Source organism: Rhipicephalus microplus, chromosome X, assembly GCF_043290135.1.
Source record: "Rhipicephalus microplus isolate Deutch F79 chromosome X, USDA_Rmic, whole genome shotgun sequence".
Taxonomy (NCBI): Eukaryota; Metazoa; Arthropoda; class Arachnida; order Ixodida; family Ixodidae; genus Rhipicephalus; species Rhipicephalus microplus.
This window is the reverse complement of record NC_134710.1, coordinates 337,023,782-337,042,061: the sequence shown is the minus strand read 5'-3', so window position 1 is coordinate 337,042,061 and position 18,280 is coordinate 337,023,782. Positions and strand designations below refer to the sequence as shown.

At 42.5% G+C, this 18,280-nt stretch overlaps 1 protein-coding gene across 1 annotated transcript; it reads left to right on the top strand.

Moving 5' to 3' along the window:
* The first annotated feature begins 633 nt into the window (after positions 1–633).
* On the top strand, positions 634–16,736 carry LOC142776306 (GDP-fucose protein O-fucosyltransferase 1-like). Its single transcript, XM_075879722.1, has 3 exons — positions 634–3,060; positions 12,759–13,011; positions 14,128–16,736. The coding sequence occupies exons 1-2, from the start codon at positions 2,845–2,847 to the stop codon at positions 12,972–12,974; spliced, it is 432 nt and encodes a 143-aa protein (XP_075735837.1). The 5' UTR covers positions 634–2,844; the 3' UTR covers positions 12,975–13,011; positions 14,128–16,736.
* The last annotated feature ends 1,544 nt before the right edge of the window (positions 16,737–18,280 follow it).

Here is an 18,280-nt window from a genome sequence, read left to right as displayed (position 1 = left end):
TTTGGTCCTGTTTCCTTTAACTATACTTTCTGGAGGAGGGTTTCGCAAACGAGTGTGATGTTGCTGTTGGGGTATTGGCTGGTGCTATCAGCCCAGGAGTGCTAAGAATGTTCTGCCTTTTGTTAGTGGGCATTCAAAGTTAGTAAAAAGAGAAATTGACACCACACGTATTCAAGTCACCCTCCAGAAGTCATGTTAGCTTAAGGGTGAGGTCAGGCTTAAAAACCAGATTAAAAGGCTAAAAGATGTTGGATATGCCAACAGAATGATCACACCCGTTTGCGAAACCCTCCTGCAGAAAGAGTTAAAGACAGGACCAACAAAAAAACAGAATGACCAAAACCTTTGCATGTTATACCACATAACGTGTCTCACAATTAAAAAAATAGCCTGCAGATATGATATTAACTTGTTGTTTTTCCACCCCTCGCAGGCTTTTAAAAGTGTGTATACTAAACAGAAACAGGAATAGTCAATCTTGCACCATTCCTCATGAGAATAGGTTTACTTAATGCCAATTTAAAGTTTGTAGAAGTATTTTTTATCAGGAAGTATAATGATCAGTGCATGACTACACGTTCACTTATCCTTTCCGAGAGGGAGTATTCTTTTCTCAGTTAAGATTATTTTGTAGTGGTCACACGTGTCATCGCGCATGAGCACTGTTCTTGTACTCCGTTTAAAAGCGCTCGTAGCACATTCATTAAATTCAGTTCACAGTCGGTGCTCTTTGCTGTCCTTTTTGTCTCTTCCTGAAGTTGTCGCTCTGTGACTAGAACACGACCACGATGAACCCACTCGCCCAAATTAAACTCTTGTTATTTAACACATAGACCGAGTTTCGTATAGAAAGAAGCAGCGGTGCTTTTAAAATAAAATTTTCCCCATACAACACCTGGACGGCATTCCAGGAAGTTCAGAAGGCAGCCACGTGATCAAATTTTTTTCCTCTCCTAAATATTTCAGAAAATTACTATTTTCAATGCAGCACGAGTTTTTCGAATACACTTGAGATGGTCGCTAACATGGCTGGGAAATTTGGCATAAAATGACCCAGCTGTGTCATTAGCCATAATTATGCATTACCTCTTTTGTTTTTTGTGTGTCCTGACTCAGTTTTGTGTTAGTTTTTAGCTTATTCTGTTTCTGATCATTGTATTGGTTTTTAAGTATTCGCTAAAGTTATATGTGTGAAAACCCATATATGTTTGCATGTACATCATTTCTCATAATCAATTGTTATACATCCAGGAATACAAAGCTTAAACCACTGTGATTGTATACATTTGAAAACACTATCGGTATATATTTTTGCGTGCATCACTTCTTGGGAACGATTGTGCACATGAAGGAGTATATAGTGAAATCATGGTGATTGTATATATTTGAAAGAATTATAAGTATATATTTGCCTGTATTTCATTCTTATTAATCGATTGTGTACATGAAGGAGTATTAAACTGGAAACCACTGGGATTGTGGACACTTGAAAGAATTATAAGGATATATTAGCGTGTATTTCATTTGTAGTCTCTATGTACTTGAAGCAGTATACTACACTGAAACCAGTGTAATTGTATGTTTCAAGAAATTGTCCATAAAGTGAAACTGAAAAAAATATAATAAACGTTTGAGGTGTGGCGTCTGTAGTGTACGTATACGTGAACATGTTACACATCTGGTGACAAAGTTGTGTGGCAGAACAAAAGAATATAAGTTTTATTTGCCTATTAAATAAATGCAATATGCAAGGGCAGCAAGGCTTAGTTTTCTGTAACGCGCAGTATGCATATACTGTGAAGTATATATAGATCCGGCAGAAGTTCATACACGATTGTACGTGTTTATATTTTTGCCCACACGCAATGAATGGAGCTCGACAGGTGGTGCACCATTGATAATCAGGACCACTTTCTTCAAGTAGTGTGTAATCAGTGCATGCTGATATCTATTATTGCAGTCTAAAAGAATACTGGCACCCCTGCCATGGGCACTCAACACCCTTGTGCACCCTTCTCGCACCCTCCTCAATGGGTGTTAAAAAGTGATGGACATTGAAGGCACCCTTCTTTAAGGGTATTTTTGTAACACCCTACAGTTTTTTACATGTACACCTTATTTTTAGGGTGCATAAAAAAGCACCCTTTTTTGAAGGTTCTGAATTAACACCCTTAAGGTGCCGTCTATGAGACAAGCTCATTTACACCCTTCTGGGTGTAAACATTTTTACTGTGAAGAGTAGCTACGGTGCTCGGCTGCTGACCTGAAGATGGCGGGTTCGATGCCGGCCGTGGCGGTGACATTTCAATGGAGGCGAATTGGTAGAGGCTCGTGTATACCATGCGGTCAGTGCAGGTTAAAGAACACCAGATGGTTGAGGTTTCCGGAGCCCTCGACTACGGCGTCTCTCATAATTATCTCTTGACTTTGGGATGTAAAGCCCCAGATATTATTAAATAAACTTATTCTTGTTGCACTCTTTGACATCTGTGAAATCTGTATATTCCAGTGACATTTCATTTATTTTTACTGTGATTTAACGAAGCACTTGTAGAAAATAATTAAAAAGTGATGGTATGATGTCTAAAAAACTGAGCTCAGAGGTGATATGAAAACATGATAGTACTTAATCATCATTCTTCATTCTAACTTAAACAATAAAGCACTTTGTGTAAAGTAAATTGAAAAAGGAGGAGTATTCTTGTTTATGTAACGCACGTGATCCCTTGAGCTTGTAACTAGTTTTATTCGTTTCAGCAGGCATGTGGTCACTATAGACTAATTTAGGTGAGGGAGTATCTTGCTGACCAATTAAAGCAGTAAATGGATACCAAAGGTTAGGAAATGGGTCGGAAGAGGGCTTGGTGCATACACATGTGTCCTCATGATTATAGATGCCATGTTTGGAATGAGCGCAGTGTCACTCGCTGGACAAAACACTCGTTTATCTTGTGGCAGGTGGTGCGTGTTGTCCGAGCCCTGCGAGCATGCTCCGTTTTTGTGGCCACAGACCGTGACGCTATGCTTGACCGGCGAAACCGGGTTCTTGAGCTTCTGCAGGTGAGTCAGTCAAAAATCCTATAATGGGGCTTACAGAGGCAAGGCTCACGAGTGTTATCCAGAATGGATTCAGAACGGCACACTTTGTGCTGTCGTCAGCAATGCCGCTCTGGATAGCTTTGAGCAATGCTTGTCTATGCAGGCTAGAAGAATTTCAATAGTAAATTTCATTTTGTAGCATACTACCTGTCTGTTCTATCTCTTTTGAACAGCAAGGTTCTTATGTGAGGAAAATTTTTCGTCTTGTTTATTCTTGAATTAATTATTGCTAAGTTTGCACTGTACACTCAAGCCTCAATTAAATTTAGTTATGCAGTAAACAGCCAATTTTTCAGGCGTGCTTGAAAATTCATACGCTTTCACAGCACGGCAAGAGCCCCATAGAATCTGTGCATAAGAATATCTGATATTGTGTGTCCGTCATGGGTATTCTAGTGTTTATGTTGACCCGCACATCGCTGAATCGAATCTTGGTCGTGGTAGCCCCATTTGTGATGGAGCTGAAAATGCTAAGGCCCATGTGCTTTGATTTGGGTACACGTTAAACAACTCCAGCTGGTTGAAACTTTCAGAGCCCTCCAGTACTGTATGTCTCATAATCATATCTTAGCTTTTGGAAAGTAAAACCCCAACAATTGTTCTTATTATAGTCTGATATTTTTGGTGCTGAAATTGTCTGGGGTTCAATTTTTCAAACTTAATGATCTTGCTTCAGTTGCAAAACAGTAATAATTGAAGCCATCACTGTTGTGTGTCACTCTCGCATCCCTGAAGCAATGTTTTTGTGAGTCCATCCGTTAACGGGTGTAGCAGACTCAAAAGTCACTTTGCCGTAATGCCAAAGTGTCATGCGATAAAGCTATTGAGAATTTTAAAGGGCTATTTTCACAGTGCGAGTGTTGTGATGCTTTTAGATAAGCACTGGAATGGTGGCTGGTGGCAATGTGTCAGCATGATTTTAGCACCAACAACCCTGTAACGATAAGCGTCTTGAGCTAACTGCTTTGTAGTACTTGCGGCCTTGTGTGGTTGTAAGCGTACGTTTTGATTTGAATAGGCAAAAACCCAAACTCACTGCACCGCCGTTCACTGTTACCTCTTTGTATGAAACTGCTACGTGTGCCCTAATGATTTGTTTTTTCTGGAATTAAAGCTGCTCACCATCCCTGTGTCAATGCGCGTTTGGTAATGGAGTGGGCACGACGAATACTACCATGGCAAACTTGGGTGTACAGTCGACTTCCGTTAATAGGAGGTTCACGAAAACAGCAAGAAACATCAAATTAAACTAGCTTCCAATTAGTCAAAATGCACAGAATTATGCACTTTTATTGCTTCAAACCTGACAGTTCTTTATGAAAAATGTCTGTCATCTTCTCTTGCCAAACGTGGCTGCTGCTAGCAAGTTTTCTAAGCACAACACCTGCTAGTGTGCTTCTTCAACATTGCCTTCTTTAACAAAACTCGAAAACCATTGTGCAAGACCGGCAGCAACATCGGTATAGTCCTCGGTGGCCATTCGTTTTTATGTCGTTGTTCACTAGCCGGGCCAATTGCACAATTTTTCAGTTCATTAGTGAACTGCATGTATCGATGTTGCTGTCCACGGCAACGAATTTTTCTAAATGGACGTCACTAAGAAGGGCCCCAAAACTATCATCGTGGAGTTCTCCGGTTTGCACTTGATAGGCCTAATACCATACTTTCGTGCGATTTCTTGCTTGGGGGTGCCTCCCTGGTCAAGGTCTTTCAAGATTTTTCGACTTTCGTCGCCAGGTCAAGCGTTCGGCTAGTTGGTTTATCACGTTATATTAGAACAGCTCAACGGGACGCGGATGCAGCAGAACACATAAACACACACACGGCCCCGTGTGTTTTAAGCGTTCTTTTCCGCCAGCATCCAGTCTCGCTGTTCAACTAGACATCACCCAGACTTCAACTAAATTCAACCAGACATCAACCCAGCGTGCGGATGAAGCACTCGACACGTCACAATAAAAGACCTAGTTAGCCGATGTGATCCATGGGATGCCCCTGTATTGACTAAACAAGGTGACCCCTTCATGAACCTTGGTGCTGCGGGCAGTGGCGATGGCGACAACAGCCGGTCTGACAGCTGTCTTTGCAGTGAAAAATTTTTCATTTTATTGAAACATTACGGTCGCCTAGAAGCTCTCAACTGAAAATTAACTTCTAATCAACCAAAGTTACAGACTCTAAACTTCGAATTACTGCGCATTTTTATAGGCGTGCATGCAAAATTGATGAGACCACTTGTTGACTTCTAATTAACTGAAAATTACAATTAAGTGACTTTGAATTATCAGGAATCGACTGTATAATGAAGCAAGCATGCTAGCAGTGATGGCATGAGCTTAAAGTTATGTGCTGTACACTAGAAATGATTGGCTATATATGGCAGGAAAGGCTGTGTTTCAAAGAAGTGGCACAGATTTTGCACAATGTTTCATATTTATAATGCATGCACACGCACTGAGGAAAGCTGAACAAGTCATATTAAGCCTTTGTGTTTCGTGCCATGGCCATAGTTCTGTGCTTTGTTGGTATTGGTGGCATTTATTGAGATGAAAATTGGCAGTTGTCAGTTAGTATGAAGTCAAGTGGAGGTTGCCGACAGGTGCCTAACGTACTTTATTTGCTCGCATAACTTGCGCACTTTTTTATCAGTTTTGGGGCTTCACAAAGGCATGCGCAAATTACATGCAGATTTTGCAAACTCATCTGAAATAATAGGCAGTTTTATATTAGTGTACACTAAGCTTGCGTTTGTCGTGGTCGCCCACTATTTTCGTCACTTAACGGGAGCCCGCAAGAGGATAGCATACGGCGCATGCACATTGGCAACAAACACTAATGCAAAGCTTCGGGTATGCAATTTAAAGCTCCCTAATCTGTAATAGTATATGGTCCTAACGGGCCCGATTATACATGAAAAAAATGGAGCACAAACAAAGCTCACTTGTTTGTTTAACAGAATCAGCACGTGCTTTAACCAGCCAGATCCGGTCATGCGCGGTGAGGTCGAAATCACTGGTCAAGAGGTCCGATTGGGCATCATGGTCCTGGCCACTGTCAGTGCCCTCCCAATGCGCGTCGTCCAGATGTTTTGGCGATCGTGTTTGAATGCTCCATTTTGTTGAAGCTTTTCTCGACAATGCTGACAATGCTGACATTTTGTCAACTATGCTGAGAATGCTGCTTTTCTCGACAATGCTGACAATGCTGCTTTTCTCGACAATGAAGCTTTTCTCGACATGACAAATATGCCCATTTTTCTTTATAATATGTGATATATATACACTATTCGAATCTATTCGAAATTATTCCACCAAAATCACTGTTTGCTTTGAATATAAAATTCACCGTTCACATATAAATTCACCTGTCAGCCAAAAACGTAGTTACATAATGTTATTAAACAAAGATCTCTGTTCTAGCTTTAAACGTAATGCAGTGTGCTTCGAAACAGATCTTTCAGTCGCCATTTTGTGAATGAACATAAGGAATGCGTAGGCAAGGTATTGGTAAGCAGAGTACATTTACCACAGTGTCATTGCATGGGGCTCCCACATTTATGATGCTGAATATTTTTATTCACTCTGGTGCTCACTGAAAAAAAGTTGTGACGTTGTTCTAGCTGTCTTTTGTTGATAATGTCGTAATTTCTCTCTTACTGTCGAAACACAAGCAACATGAGAGGTTCTGGTGTTTGGCAACTTATACTTATGTCTGCATGTAATCAGCTCAGTAGGCATGGATTGCTGATCAGCAGTGTTTTTCTGTTTTGCTGATTTTTTCTGCCCCTCTGTAAATGTGTCATTTACAAGCTGTTCAAAAAAACATTGGTACAGTTGTTCTGGTTAGACCGCAGCACAAGGCCGAAGCCCAGCTCACGCTCAATCTATCAATTCTTTACCTCCTGACGCATGGACGGTAGAATCCTACAGATGTACACAAAGCCACACCGCAACACATCCAAGGCGTCTTCTTTTACGGACTTGCTTGTCTTTGCACTTTATTTTTAAAATTTCATAGACATAATTACTACACTGAAGACTGCAGACATTAAGGCATTTTTCATGTTGCAGTGCAGTAAAGGAAATCTTTTGCATATTTGGCAATAATGTAATGCTTGTATCATGCACTCTAAAAACTGTGGAGGCTATCGCAAAAGTAAACATGCCAAGTTACTCTTCAGAGTGTTCTTCAACTCTTGCAAAAGATCAGATAGAGTGAAACACATTTTCACTCTATATGAGATGAGTCAGTAAAACAGCTTTATACTCTACTTCGCTTTGAAAGCGTACAACGTGGTTATACTCCTGGTCTTGATTATATTTAGATGCGCTGGCACAATGCGAGTGATTAGCACTACCTAGTAACCACACATATCTGCAGTAAAATGTACTGCATTTGTTTCTTGAGGCGTTAGAGTCAATGAACAATAAGAACAGCCTTTCAAGCCCGCGCCAGTGAATGTCAGTGGACTGGAGGGCACTTAGAACCTTAATATCCGCGTTTTTAGTTTCGGATGTGTACAGTGAAATAAGTGAATACTACTTTATTCGATCAGTCACGATCGAAACTCAACGCAAACGACTGCGACGTTCTCCTTATAATAATATTCGTGGTTTTCGCTACGACCATTGCACATGGGGGATGCTGTTGAAGCCTAACGTACAGTACGGCTAGTCATAGAATGTGAAGAAGAACGCGAACAAGAAAAAATGAAAATATGTCCAAGGGGGTGAACAAAACCAACTAAATTGTTTAGAGTACTCTGCAGAAGCGCGATATTTTGTACGTATAAGTGGCTAACCACTTAGCGAGTTAGTGCAAATGCCGTAAATATAATTGGTCGTACTAATCCTGTTTTTTCTACGGTAAAAATCGTTTCGAATAGACGTTCTGATTTTACGAAGCACAAAACAAACACAATAAACACGTTAGCTACGGTCTGGCCGTTTTTGTAAAGCATGGAGGCACTTAAATCTGCACGTAATCGGTAAGAAAATGCATACAAACATTGCTTATGACATGATTTATACACTGACATACCGTCTTTCAGTGTGGTGCAGTAGTTACCGTGTCGGGCTCGTCATGTACAATGCGTCTAGAAGTCGCAGGTTCAAGTCTCACTCGCACACTTTTAAAATTTCTTTATTTCTTTTTTTTGTGGCAGTGCTCGTATTTAGCCATCTTTACAGTGTTGTGATGGCGTAGTGGTTAGTGCATCAGCCTCTCATGCAAGAGATCCATGGCTCGAATCCCGGTGCCGCGCAGTTCCCAACCAGATTTTAAAAAAATTCTGCGTGGTGATGGAACTCCATTAACAGGCCTGGGCTGCGACCTCACCGGTGACCACTGCCGGTAACGCATTCCCTCAACAGAGAAGGATTGGACACCCTGGTGCATTACATGGCCACTACCTCCTACAGGCATACGTCAATTAACTCACAGCCCTCAGTCCCCAGCAGCTACGAAGCAACCGAGCACCGCGGCAGTCAGATCTGCAATGCAGCAAAGGGTGCTAAGAATTTCTGGGTCCAGACAGGCCACCATTGGAACCAGAACTTGGCAACGTTTAACGCAAGAACTTTATCTAGTGAGGCAAGTCTAGCTGTACTATTCGAAGAGCTAGAGGGTGTTAAATGGGATGTAATAGGGCTCAGTGAGGTTAGCAGGACCGATGAGGCCTATACGGTGCTACATAATGGGCACGTCTTTTGCTATCTGGGCTTGGCTGGCAGAAGAAAACTTGGTGTGGGGTTCCTTATCCACAGAAATGTGGCTGGCAAAACAAAGGAATAAAATAGCATTATTGAAAGGGTGGTAGGTATTATAATTAAACTCAATTAGAGATTCAAGATATAAGGTGGACAGGCTGACGTGCCTACATCCAGCCATGATGGCGCGTCAGTTGAAAGTTTCTATGAAAATGTGAATTGACAATGGGTAAGGTAAAAAAACACAGTATACTATACTAATGGGAGACTTCAATGCAAAGGTTCGGAAGAAGAAGGCTGAAGACCAGGTAGAAGAAGATTATGGCATCGGTACCAGAAATGCCACAGGGGATCTACTAGTAGAATTCGCAAAATGCGACAATTTGCAGATTTTGAATATCTTCTACTGAAAACAAGGGAACCGTAAGTGGACATGGAGGAGCTCGAATGGCGAAGATAAGAACGAAATATACTTTACACTGAGTGCACACCCAGGCATTACGCAGGATTTGGAAGTGCTGGGCGCCCCGCCGCGGTGGTCTAGTGGCTAAGGTACACGGCTGCTGACCCGCAGGTCGCGGGATCAAATCCCGGCTGCGGCGGCTGCATTTCCGATGGAGGCAAAAATGTCATAGGCCCAGTTGCTCAGATTTGGGTGCACGTTAAAGAACCCCGGGTGGTCGAAATTTTCGGAGCCCTCCACTGCGCGTCTCTCATAATCATGTAGTAGTTTTAGCACGTTAAACCCAAGAAATCAATCAATCATCAACGGAAGTGCTTGGCAAGGTATGCTGCAGTGACCATAGAATGGTACGGTCTCGAATTGGCCTAGACTTGAAGAAAGAACGACAGAAACTGATATGCAAGAAGCTAATCAATGAGGTTGTACTGAGAGGGAAAGTACAGGAATTCAGAGTCTCACTTCAGAACAGGTACTCAGCTCTTATTGCGGAAACCAGTCTTAGCGCTGTCGCAATGAATGATATTTTGACGAGTATTAGACAGTTATAGTCTACTGTTAGCGTAATAGCGGAGGTTAAGGGAACGACGTTACCGTGCAGCAAACGTTAGTTGGGGACAGCGTCTTATAGTTTGGCGGGATAGCGTTAACGTGCCCCAGCTCGGATAGTGGCGCCACCTATCAGATGGTTAATAAGGTAAATACAGTGAAAAGTAAAAGAAGACGAGAATGTTTGCCTATGCCACCGCGTGAAGCATTGTTACAAGTTTATTTTTCTCATAATAGAAGCAAATAAATATGAACCACACACAAAACGCGAAAAAAATTATGTTGCTGATTTGTTTGCAATAATCTTGTAGTTAGACCTAGGTGAGTTCGAAAAGGGAAGCTACCTCAAAAATTGCGCCATCTTTTCTGTTATACTCGGTCATCGAAGCTAACTGAAGGCAAGCGAAGCCACTTTAAACAGTCGTTTGCTGCGAACAAGGTGAATCTTTCAACAACTACGCCAAAATCACTTCGAAGCAGGCGTCCGAGAGCGCCACCATGTTTACGTACACTACGTACCCTTACGCTACTACGGTAACCTTAAATCTGAAAAATAGCATGCGTATGATAAGCGGTACGGGTAACGTACCTATCTACGTTAGTTACAGTAGTTAGACTGGACACTGACAAGTGGTCCCAGTAGATGAACAATTTCATCTAGAAACGTCAAAGCAAGCAAGCCTCAACTATAACAGACAAAATAGAGTTGGTAGAGCTTTCGAAGTTGATTAATAAGCGTAAGGTATCTGATGTAAGACGGTATAACATGGAGAGAATGGAACAAGCTCTAAAAAAGGGAAGAAGCATCGGAGCAGTAAAGAGGAAACTTGGGATAGGCAAAAATCGAATGTATGCACTAATCGACAAGGAAGGCAAAATAAATACCACTATGCATAGGATAGTTCAAACAGCGGAGGAGTTTTACAGAAATTTGTACAGTAGCCGGCACACCAATGGCCTTACTATAAGAACTAGCAGTACCCAGATGGCATCCCACCTGTAATGATAGAAAAAGTCAGAAAAGCCTTGACGGGAATGCAAAAAGGCAAAGCTTCTGGTTAGGATCAGCTAACATCAGATCTGCTGAAAGATGGAGGACAGATTGTGTTGGAAAAACAAGCCACCCTGTTTACGAGGTGTCTCCTCACGGGAACAGCACCAGAATCTTGGAAGAATGCTAACTTCATCTTAATACATAAGAAAAGAGTTGACAAGGACTTGAATAATTAAAGGCTGATCAGCTCGCTCTTTGTCGTATGCAAGCTATTTACAAAGGTATTTGCTAATAGAATTAAGACAACATTAGAATACAACGAACCAAAGGAATAAGCAGGATTTCGAACAGGCTACTCAATGAGGTAATAGAGAAGAGCTCAGAATATAGCCAGCCACTGTACATAGCCTTCATAGATTACGACAAGGCGTTTGCTTCAGTAGAATTATCAGAAGTCATGCACACACTCCAGAATCAGGGCGTCGACGAAGCATATGTAAACATCTTGAACGAAATCTGCAGAGGATCAACTGCTACTTTTGTGCTTTATAAAAAAAGCAATAGAATACCAATCAAGAAGAGTGTAAGGCAGGGGGATAGAATCTCCCCAATGCTATTTACCACATGCTTACAGGAGGTTTTCTGAGGCCTAGAATGGGAAGAGTTAGGGTTAAGAGTTGATGGAGAGTACCTTATATTGGGTGCTTTGTGGATGACAATGCACTGCTGAGTAACTCAGGGGACGAATTGCAATTAATGATTACGAAGTTAGACAAGGGGAGCAGAAAGGTAGGTTTTAAAAGTTATCAGCAGAAAACGAAAGTAATTTACAACCTCGGAAGAAAGCAGCACTTCGAGATACGTAATAGTGCACTTCAAGTTGTAAAAGACTATGTCTACTTAGGGTAAGTAATAACCGTGGAGCCGAACCACGAAATTGAAGTAACTAGAAGAATGAGAATGGGATGGAACACGTTTGGCAAGTACTCTGAAATCATGACAGATAGATTGCCACTATTCTTCAAGAGGAAGGTATATAACAGCTGCATCTTCCCGGTACTTAGCTACGGAGCAGAAACCTGCAGACTTACAAAGAGGGTTCAGCTCAAGTTGAGCATGACGCAGCGAGCAATGGAAAGAAAAACGATAGGCGTAACCTTAAGAAACAAGAAGAGAGCAGAGTGGATCAGGGTACAAACCGGTGTTTAGGATATCATAGTTGAAATCAAGAAGAGGAAATGGACATGGGCCAGGCATGTAGCGCGTAGACAGGACAACTGCTGGTCAAAAGGGTAACTAACTGGATTTCCAGAGAAGGCAAGCAGGTTAGGGGGAGACAGAAGGTTAAGTGGGCAGATGAGAATAGGAAGTTTGCGGGTGTAAAATGGCAGCAGCAAGCACAGGACCAAGTTGACTGGCGGAACATGGGAGAGGCCTTTGTCCTGCAGTGGACGTAGTCAAGCTGATAATGATGATGATGATGGCATTGTGCGTGCTATGAAATCCATCAAAAACAATAAAAATGCCCAACTTCAGCTTTTTTTTTTCTGTGAGGTCGACTGCTACTCTCTCCGGTGGGGTTATGCTACTCTGCTTTGGGCAGCGTTACATTACTCTATTGAGGGGGGGGTGCTTTGGCCCCTTCTGGGGGAGTCACTCTACTCTGGCTTACAAAGAGGCGATTTACTTTGGAAAAGAGAGTGAAATATGGGACAAGAAAGTGCTCTCCCAAAGAGAGTGCCCAGCACTCTCTTAGATATTAGAGTTTGTGAATAAAGTGGCTTTCAAATGTTTTTAGTTATTTCAAGAGATGAAGAACAAAATGGGAAAATAAAAGAAAATGTGCTTTTGCATCATGTTTGCCTGAAAACCTCGGTAGGGCAAAGGTGGCATGCAAAAGACTCTCTTTTTTGGCTTGTAGGATTAATAGATACCCTGATGTGTGCAGGCAGTAGCTGTGCAGCGTGAGCCCAGTGAGCCACATGTGGACTTGGCCATTCTAGGTCTGGCCAACCACTTTGTGGGCAACTGTGTGTCATCGTTGAGTGCCTTTGTCAAGCGCCACCGTGATGTCAATGGCCCGCCGTCTTCCTTCTGGGCCTTCCAGCCACTGGCTGGTGACGGGGGCATGAGTGCCAGTGAGCGCATTCACCAGGAAATGTGATCGGTGCGGCTTGGTGGGTGTCCAACTCGACTGAAAGGTTCGTCACTTCAAAAGCAGCTCTGCTATGCTCTCGCAAAGCTGAGCTTGATTACTTGCAGACTCTGTGAAACGTGATTGGTTTGTGCCAAATAGGAATCTTCAAGTGTTCATAGAAAGACTGCAGAAAGATGTTTGGAAAGGAAACTTAACTGACTAAACCGTGATGAGTTGCACTGAGTGAGTGCACGGTCAGGAAAATTACAAAACATATAGGCAGCATGTTAAAAATTGGCTCATTTAAGCACAATGCTTGTTCACCAATCATGCAGACCAATCACGCAGTAGATGAAATTCTGGCATGCAGCCCAGTATTCTACTTGCTTTGGGGAACATATGTCAATTTCCAAGGATAGCGCAATTTGTTGAGGCATTTCTATAAAGCCTTCAGCGGGAATCGCATTCAGTACATCTGCTTGTTATTGTATGCTGACAATGTGCCACAATGAATTTGGGTTGGCTTATTGCAATCTGCTAGCAGTGAGAAAAGAAAGTGGCATGTTTGTGCTCATTATTCTTTTTTACACATTTTTTGTATGAATTTTCCAAATTTGGTGCAGTTGTGGCTTTCTTGCTGCATGAAGGATGTTTGTATGGAAAATATGTTGTTGAAAGAAAAGCGGAAGAAACAACTGTTGGCACGAGACGCAAGTGTGCAGCTTGTAAGACACGTGGGTCACAGATAGATTAGTGTCTGTGATGTATGAAAACCCTTTTATACTCTGCTATACTATTGAAGACACCATTTATTCCACAACTGGCTGCACTCCAGATAGGATAGTTACAGTGTTTAGAGTTTGGTCCAAGAATTCAACATGTCACTCAATTTCGCTCATGCATTTCGTGCCGCTTGGTGCCCGTACACTGTGAAAGCATGTCCTCCATTTGAGAATGCTTGCAGGTGAACAGTTGGGTGCTGCCATGTAAGATCACTCGGGTCATCGCTCGTACCAAACAGGTCTTCATTTTTCGCGGTGTTTGTGTGCATGTCTAGTTGAGTGCCCAGGTGTGCAACAATGGCTGCACGTAACCTGTAGCAGAGCCTGGCGTTGCAGCTGCCTTGGGAAGTGGTAGACTAAAGGAAACTTCAATTGGCTTTTTCTTTCTGTTCTTGAAGGACATTTCATTAGCCGGTCACCGTGGTTCACGCCAACTTTCTTATGAGGGACTGTGGAATCCGAAGGAGCCTAACAACGAGCTGAAGGACTACCATGATCGATGAACTGTTTTTTATTGTGAACACCATCACATGGACACCAGGGGAAGGAAAGTAAAGCATAGTCACATCAAGGCTTTGGCTAGTGAAATCTCAGCAATTATTGATTTAACAAACACAAAGTTGTCTTCAGTTTTTTTGTTTATAGGCTGGGCTGTCTTGAATGTGATTTTGTTGGAAAAGCCATGTTTTAGTGCTGCAACGTTTCCAGTTCGACAATTTATTGTCACTTCAAGATTTCATCTTTACCCGAAATCTGTCAGTTTTAGATTGCCTACTGTTTGTATTTCTGCTAGTTTGAAACATTTTGGTACATGTTTCAAATTGGCTGTTCTGCGCACTTGTGTCTGTTCGGCAGATGATACTTACATATGCTTGCTGAGTATGTGATCCTTGTAACAATGCAATGCAAGATATTTCGTAAACCTAACACTGACTCTTACATCGGTGTAATTTTACTTATTTTCAACCTCTTGGTTAAAATAAGAGTAATTTATGGTATGATTCCTGCAACTGCCAAGCAAACATCAGTTTGGTGTAGACCAAATTCGTCAATCTGCTCATTGCATGTGCCAACATAAGTTATGTGCTATTTAGGCTTGCATTTCATGCGGTTTGTTTCACTGGGCACGTACCACATTTATAATATTTAAATCACACTTTTTTATGATTGTGATGCCCGAATGGAGGGGGTTGATTCTTAGATTTAAAAAGTGTAAATTGACTTCACCCCTTTTTACTTTCACGACGGCAACATTACGGTGGGAACAAGATAAAACATAAAGCATTTTATTTGGCTTATAACAAAAAGAAAAAAATGGTGCAGACAGTGAGCCGACTGCTTGTGTCTGGCACTCCGTCGCTCACTGACTGTAGTCTGATGCACCGCTTGAGGCAACAATCTTGCTATGCCATAGTAGGTTGCCTTCTATTCTGTCAAAACCTTTTGTAATTACATTCATTTTAAATTATATGGCCACATCATCGCCTTTGACCTCCTTTCATGCATCTGAAATCCACCCTGCAATGGTTGACAGGGACGCTTTCTGCAGCTTGCGCATCGGCATCTTCTTTTGGTTGAGGATGTGCACCGACTGTATGTACTTCTGTCGAAGGTTACTTTTAAAACTTTTGTTGGCTGCAACGTTCAGCTGTTGCAGCACAGGCATTGTGCCATCTTGAATCACGACCAAGTCACATTTGCTGCTTTGAAACTTGATGTTAACTCTGGTGTAAGATTGCCTTGAAATGTTTTCAACAAAAGCTTCGACAGCGTGCCAACAGGTTCATCGAGCAATGCTCCCAGGTGGTGCTGCCACACGATTCAAAATTGAGGCTGGCATTAGCTCCATTGTCATTACCGTTTAACTTTGACTCTACTATAGCATATTTAGGAAAAAATTCATTTCCTGGCATGCTTTTTTTTCTGAAAATGATGTCGTGTCCCACCATGGAGGTCTAGTGGCTAAGGTACGGCTGCGACCCACAGGTCGAGGGATCGAATCCCGGCTGCGGCGGCTGCATTTTTGATGCGGGCAAAAATGCTGTAGGCCCGTGTACTCAGATTTGGGGGAATGTTAAGGAGCCCCAGGTGGTCGAAGTTTTCAGAGTCCTCCACTACGGCGTCTCTCATAATCATATGGTGGTTTTGGGACGTTAAACCCCACATATCAATCAAGATGATGTCGTGGTGCCTGAGATGTCAAACCACCTGAAAACTTGGGGGGAAAATAATAAAAATAAAGATCTGGCTCAACGACGGAATGACAAAATGCGCTTCGTGGACTAGCTTGTGTGCTCTTTCTTGCTAAAAAGGGCTGCTCAGGTTTGTGTTTATTTTCCCACATTTGTGTAAAAAAAGAGGTGGGTGAAGGTAGAACGGTGCATAGAATAGAGAAAATATTGTATTTGCGACCCAGTCTGCATATTTTAGGGGCGAAGCTCCTTAGGGCGTGGGCTGTGCGTCCCCTGTAGCCTGTATGTAGCCACCTCTAGTTTAGTTCTTGCAGTGTTCACTAGATGGTGGTACCGTCCCCTGTATGTAGCCACCTCTAGTTTAGTTCTTGCAGTGTTCACTAGATGGCGGTACCGTCTCCTGTATGTAGCCACCTCTCGTTTAGTTCTTGTAGTGTTTACTAGATGGTGGTACTTGTAGCTGATGATGAAAAGATGCAAGATGTTATAAACTAGAAAGCGGTACTTGTAGTTGATGAAAGACGCGAGGTCTTATAAAATAGGAATGATGTCACATATGGCGCGTGTCATTGGTTGAAGGCAATCGTTCGATTTAGTGCGGCGACGTTTGCTAGGGGGAGCGTTGTTATAAAATCCGTTCGCTTTTGGCGCGCGCTTGGAGTCGCCGGATGGATAAGGCTGCACAGCGGAGAGAGCGCAAGGCGGCAGCAGCGCGCGCTCGAAGACAGAATCCCTATGTGCGAGCGCGCGAGGCAAGGGACATCGCAAGCCATCCATCGTCTAAGAACAAATAAAAGTTGATTTGTGTATATACACACACAGCGTTTCTCACGTCTTTACATGATGATCGACTGGGCGAATTACACGGAAGATTCACAGTTTACCGAAGAATCCCTCCGGAGCTTCGCCCATTCATCATCATTCACCCCGTGAATATGCCGTAATTTTTTTAGTGGCTCCTGTGCCTGTCTGTCAAATGGCTGCAGTATTTATACGAGTGAAAAACTGGCAAAAGAAGAAGGCTGGACCACTGGCAAAAATAAAGCAAACATTTCACCCACTATTTACAACTCTGTGCATGATTCGCCTATTTGTGTTATACTAGAATCCTGCTGTTACGTTGCCGGATGCTGCATTTTCCTGGCTGTTACATTGTTTTCGGCTGGTCCCTGGGTAGCTGCCTGGGATTCCAGTGCACTGGGAATGCCGCTGTTACGTTGCGACTATGGGACGATTCCTGCCCGGTACGTTCGAATTGGCCATCCCAGACGGCCCAGGCAATCCCGCTGACTTTTCGCATGGCCTTTCCTGATGAATGTGCAAAGTCGAGCCATTTATGCTCGCTGTTCTAGCCGTATACAATGCCATGGACGGCCAAAATGACTAGAGGTGCCTGTGCTGGTCTCAAATAGAACTTGGCAACATTTGGCATTAAATGACAATGTGGCCGTGTCGTGTCTTTTATGAGTCTGTGCTTTAACTCGAACCTATCGTCGCTGAGACTCAACATACACACAACTTGGAATCACCTAGCTACAACCTGGTGACGACTTAGAAACAAACTGATGACCTAACTAAGGCCTAGAAACAACCCAGAATAGTCTGCATAATCGTTCAGTTTTGCTGTTTCAAGGCTTCCGCTGCACAGTGCGAGCTTTGCTGTATTTTTCTTTTTCGAAACCACACTCAAGACTTCTGCTACCGTAACGAACACAATGGCTTTTCTGAATTGCCGTGGTACAATTTCCTAGGGTAAAAAAATGTTGTAAATAATATAATTCATTTTATTTAGTATGCAAGTTGCACAGGATTTAATTTGCAGGGTCACTTGGTACGAAGAAGTAATGGTGGTGATGCATGACCTATCGTGTCAGACACCAACGCATTATAACCAAACTAAGAAAAGAAAAAAAAGCAGTAGTAGAGTGGCCTCATTATAGCTCACAGTTGCATTTTTCTCTAGAACGAAATTTGTCAATCACAGCTTTGACACCTTTTCGTCTGTGTTTACGAATGAATCTGACCACGTTGAAACAGAATTAGCCTCTGTTAATCTGCCTGAAATGCCACCCTTTAACATAGGTTTCAATGGTATCCTGTCTTTAATAGAAAAAATGTAACTGTCATCCTCGGCGGGTACCGACGAAATTACATCCAAGCTGTTAAAGAACACAAAGCACATATCAGCCGAGTTTTTGTTTTTGCTGTTTTCCCAGTCACTTTCCTCAGGTATTCTGCCTCTCGACTGGAAGTGTGGGAAAGTCATTCCGGTTCACAAGACAGGTAAAGGAGACTGCCCGTTAAATTATCGTCCCATATCATTAACCAGCGTGTGTTGCAAACTCATGGAACATGTCAT

Bases quoted from the DNA above. Each gene is read 5' to 3' on its own strand.
- LOC142776306 (XM_075879722.1), top strand. From the start codon at position 2,845: ATGGGTCGGAAGAGGGCTTGGTGCATACACATGTGTCCTCATGATTAT. The intron at 3,061-12,758 runs GTGAGTCAGTCA...TGATGTGTGCAG, and splicing joins GGGTTCTTGAGCTTCTGCAG to GCAGTAGCTGTGCAGCGTGA.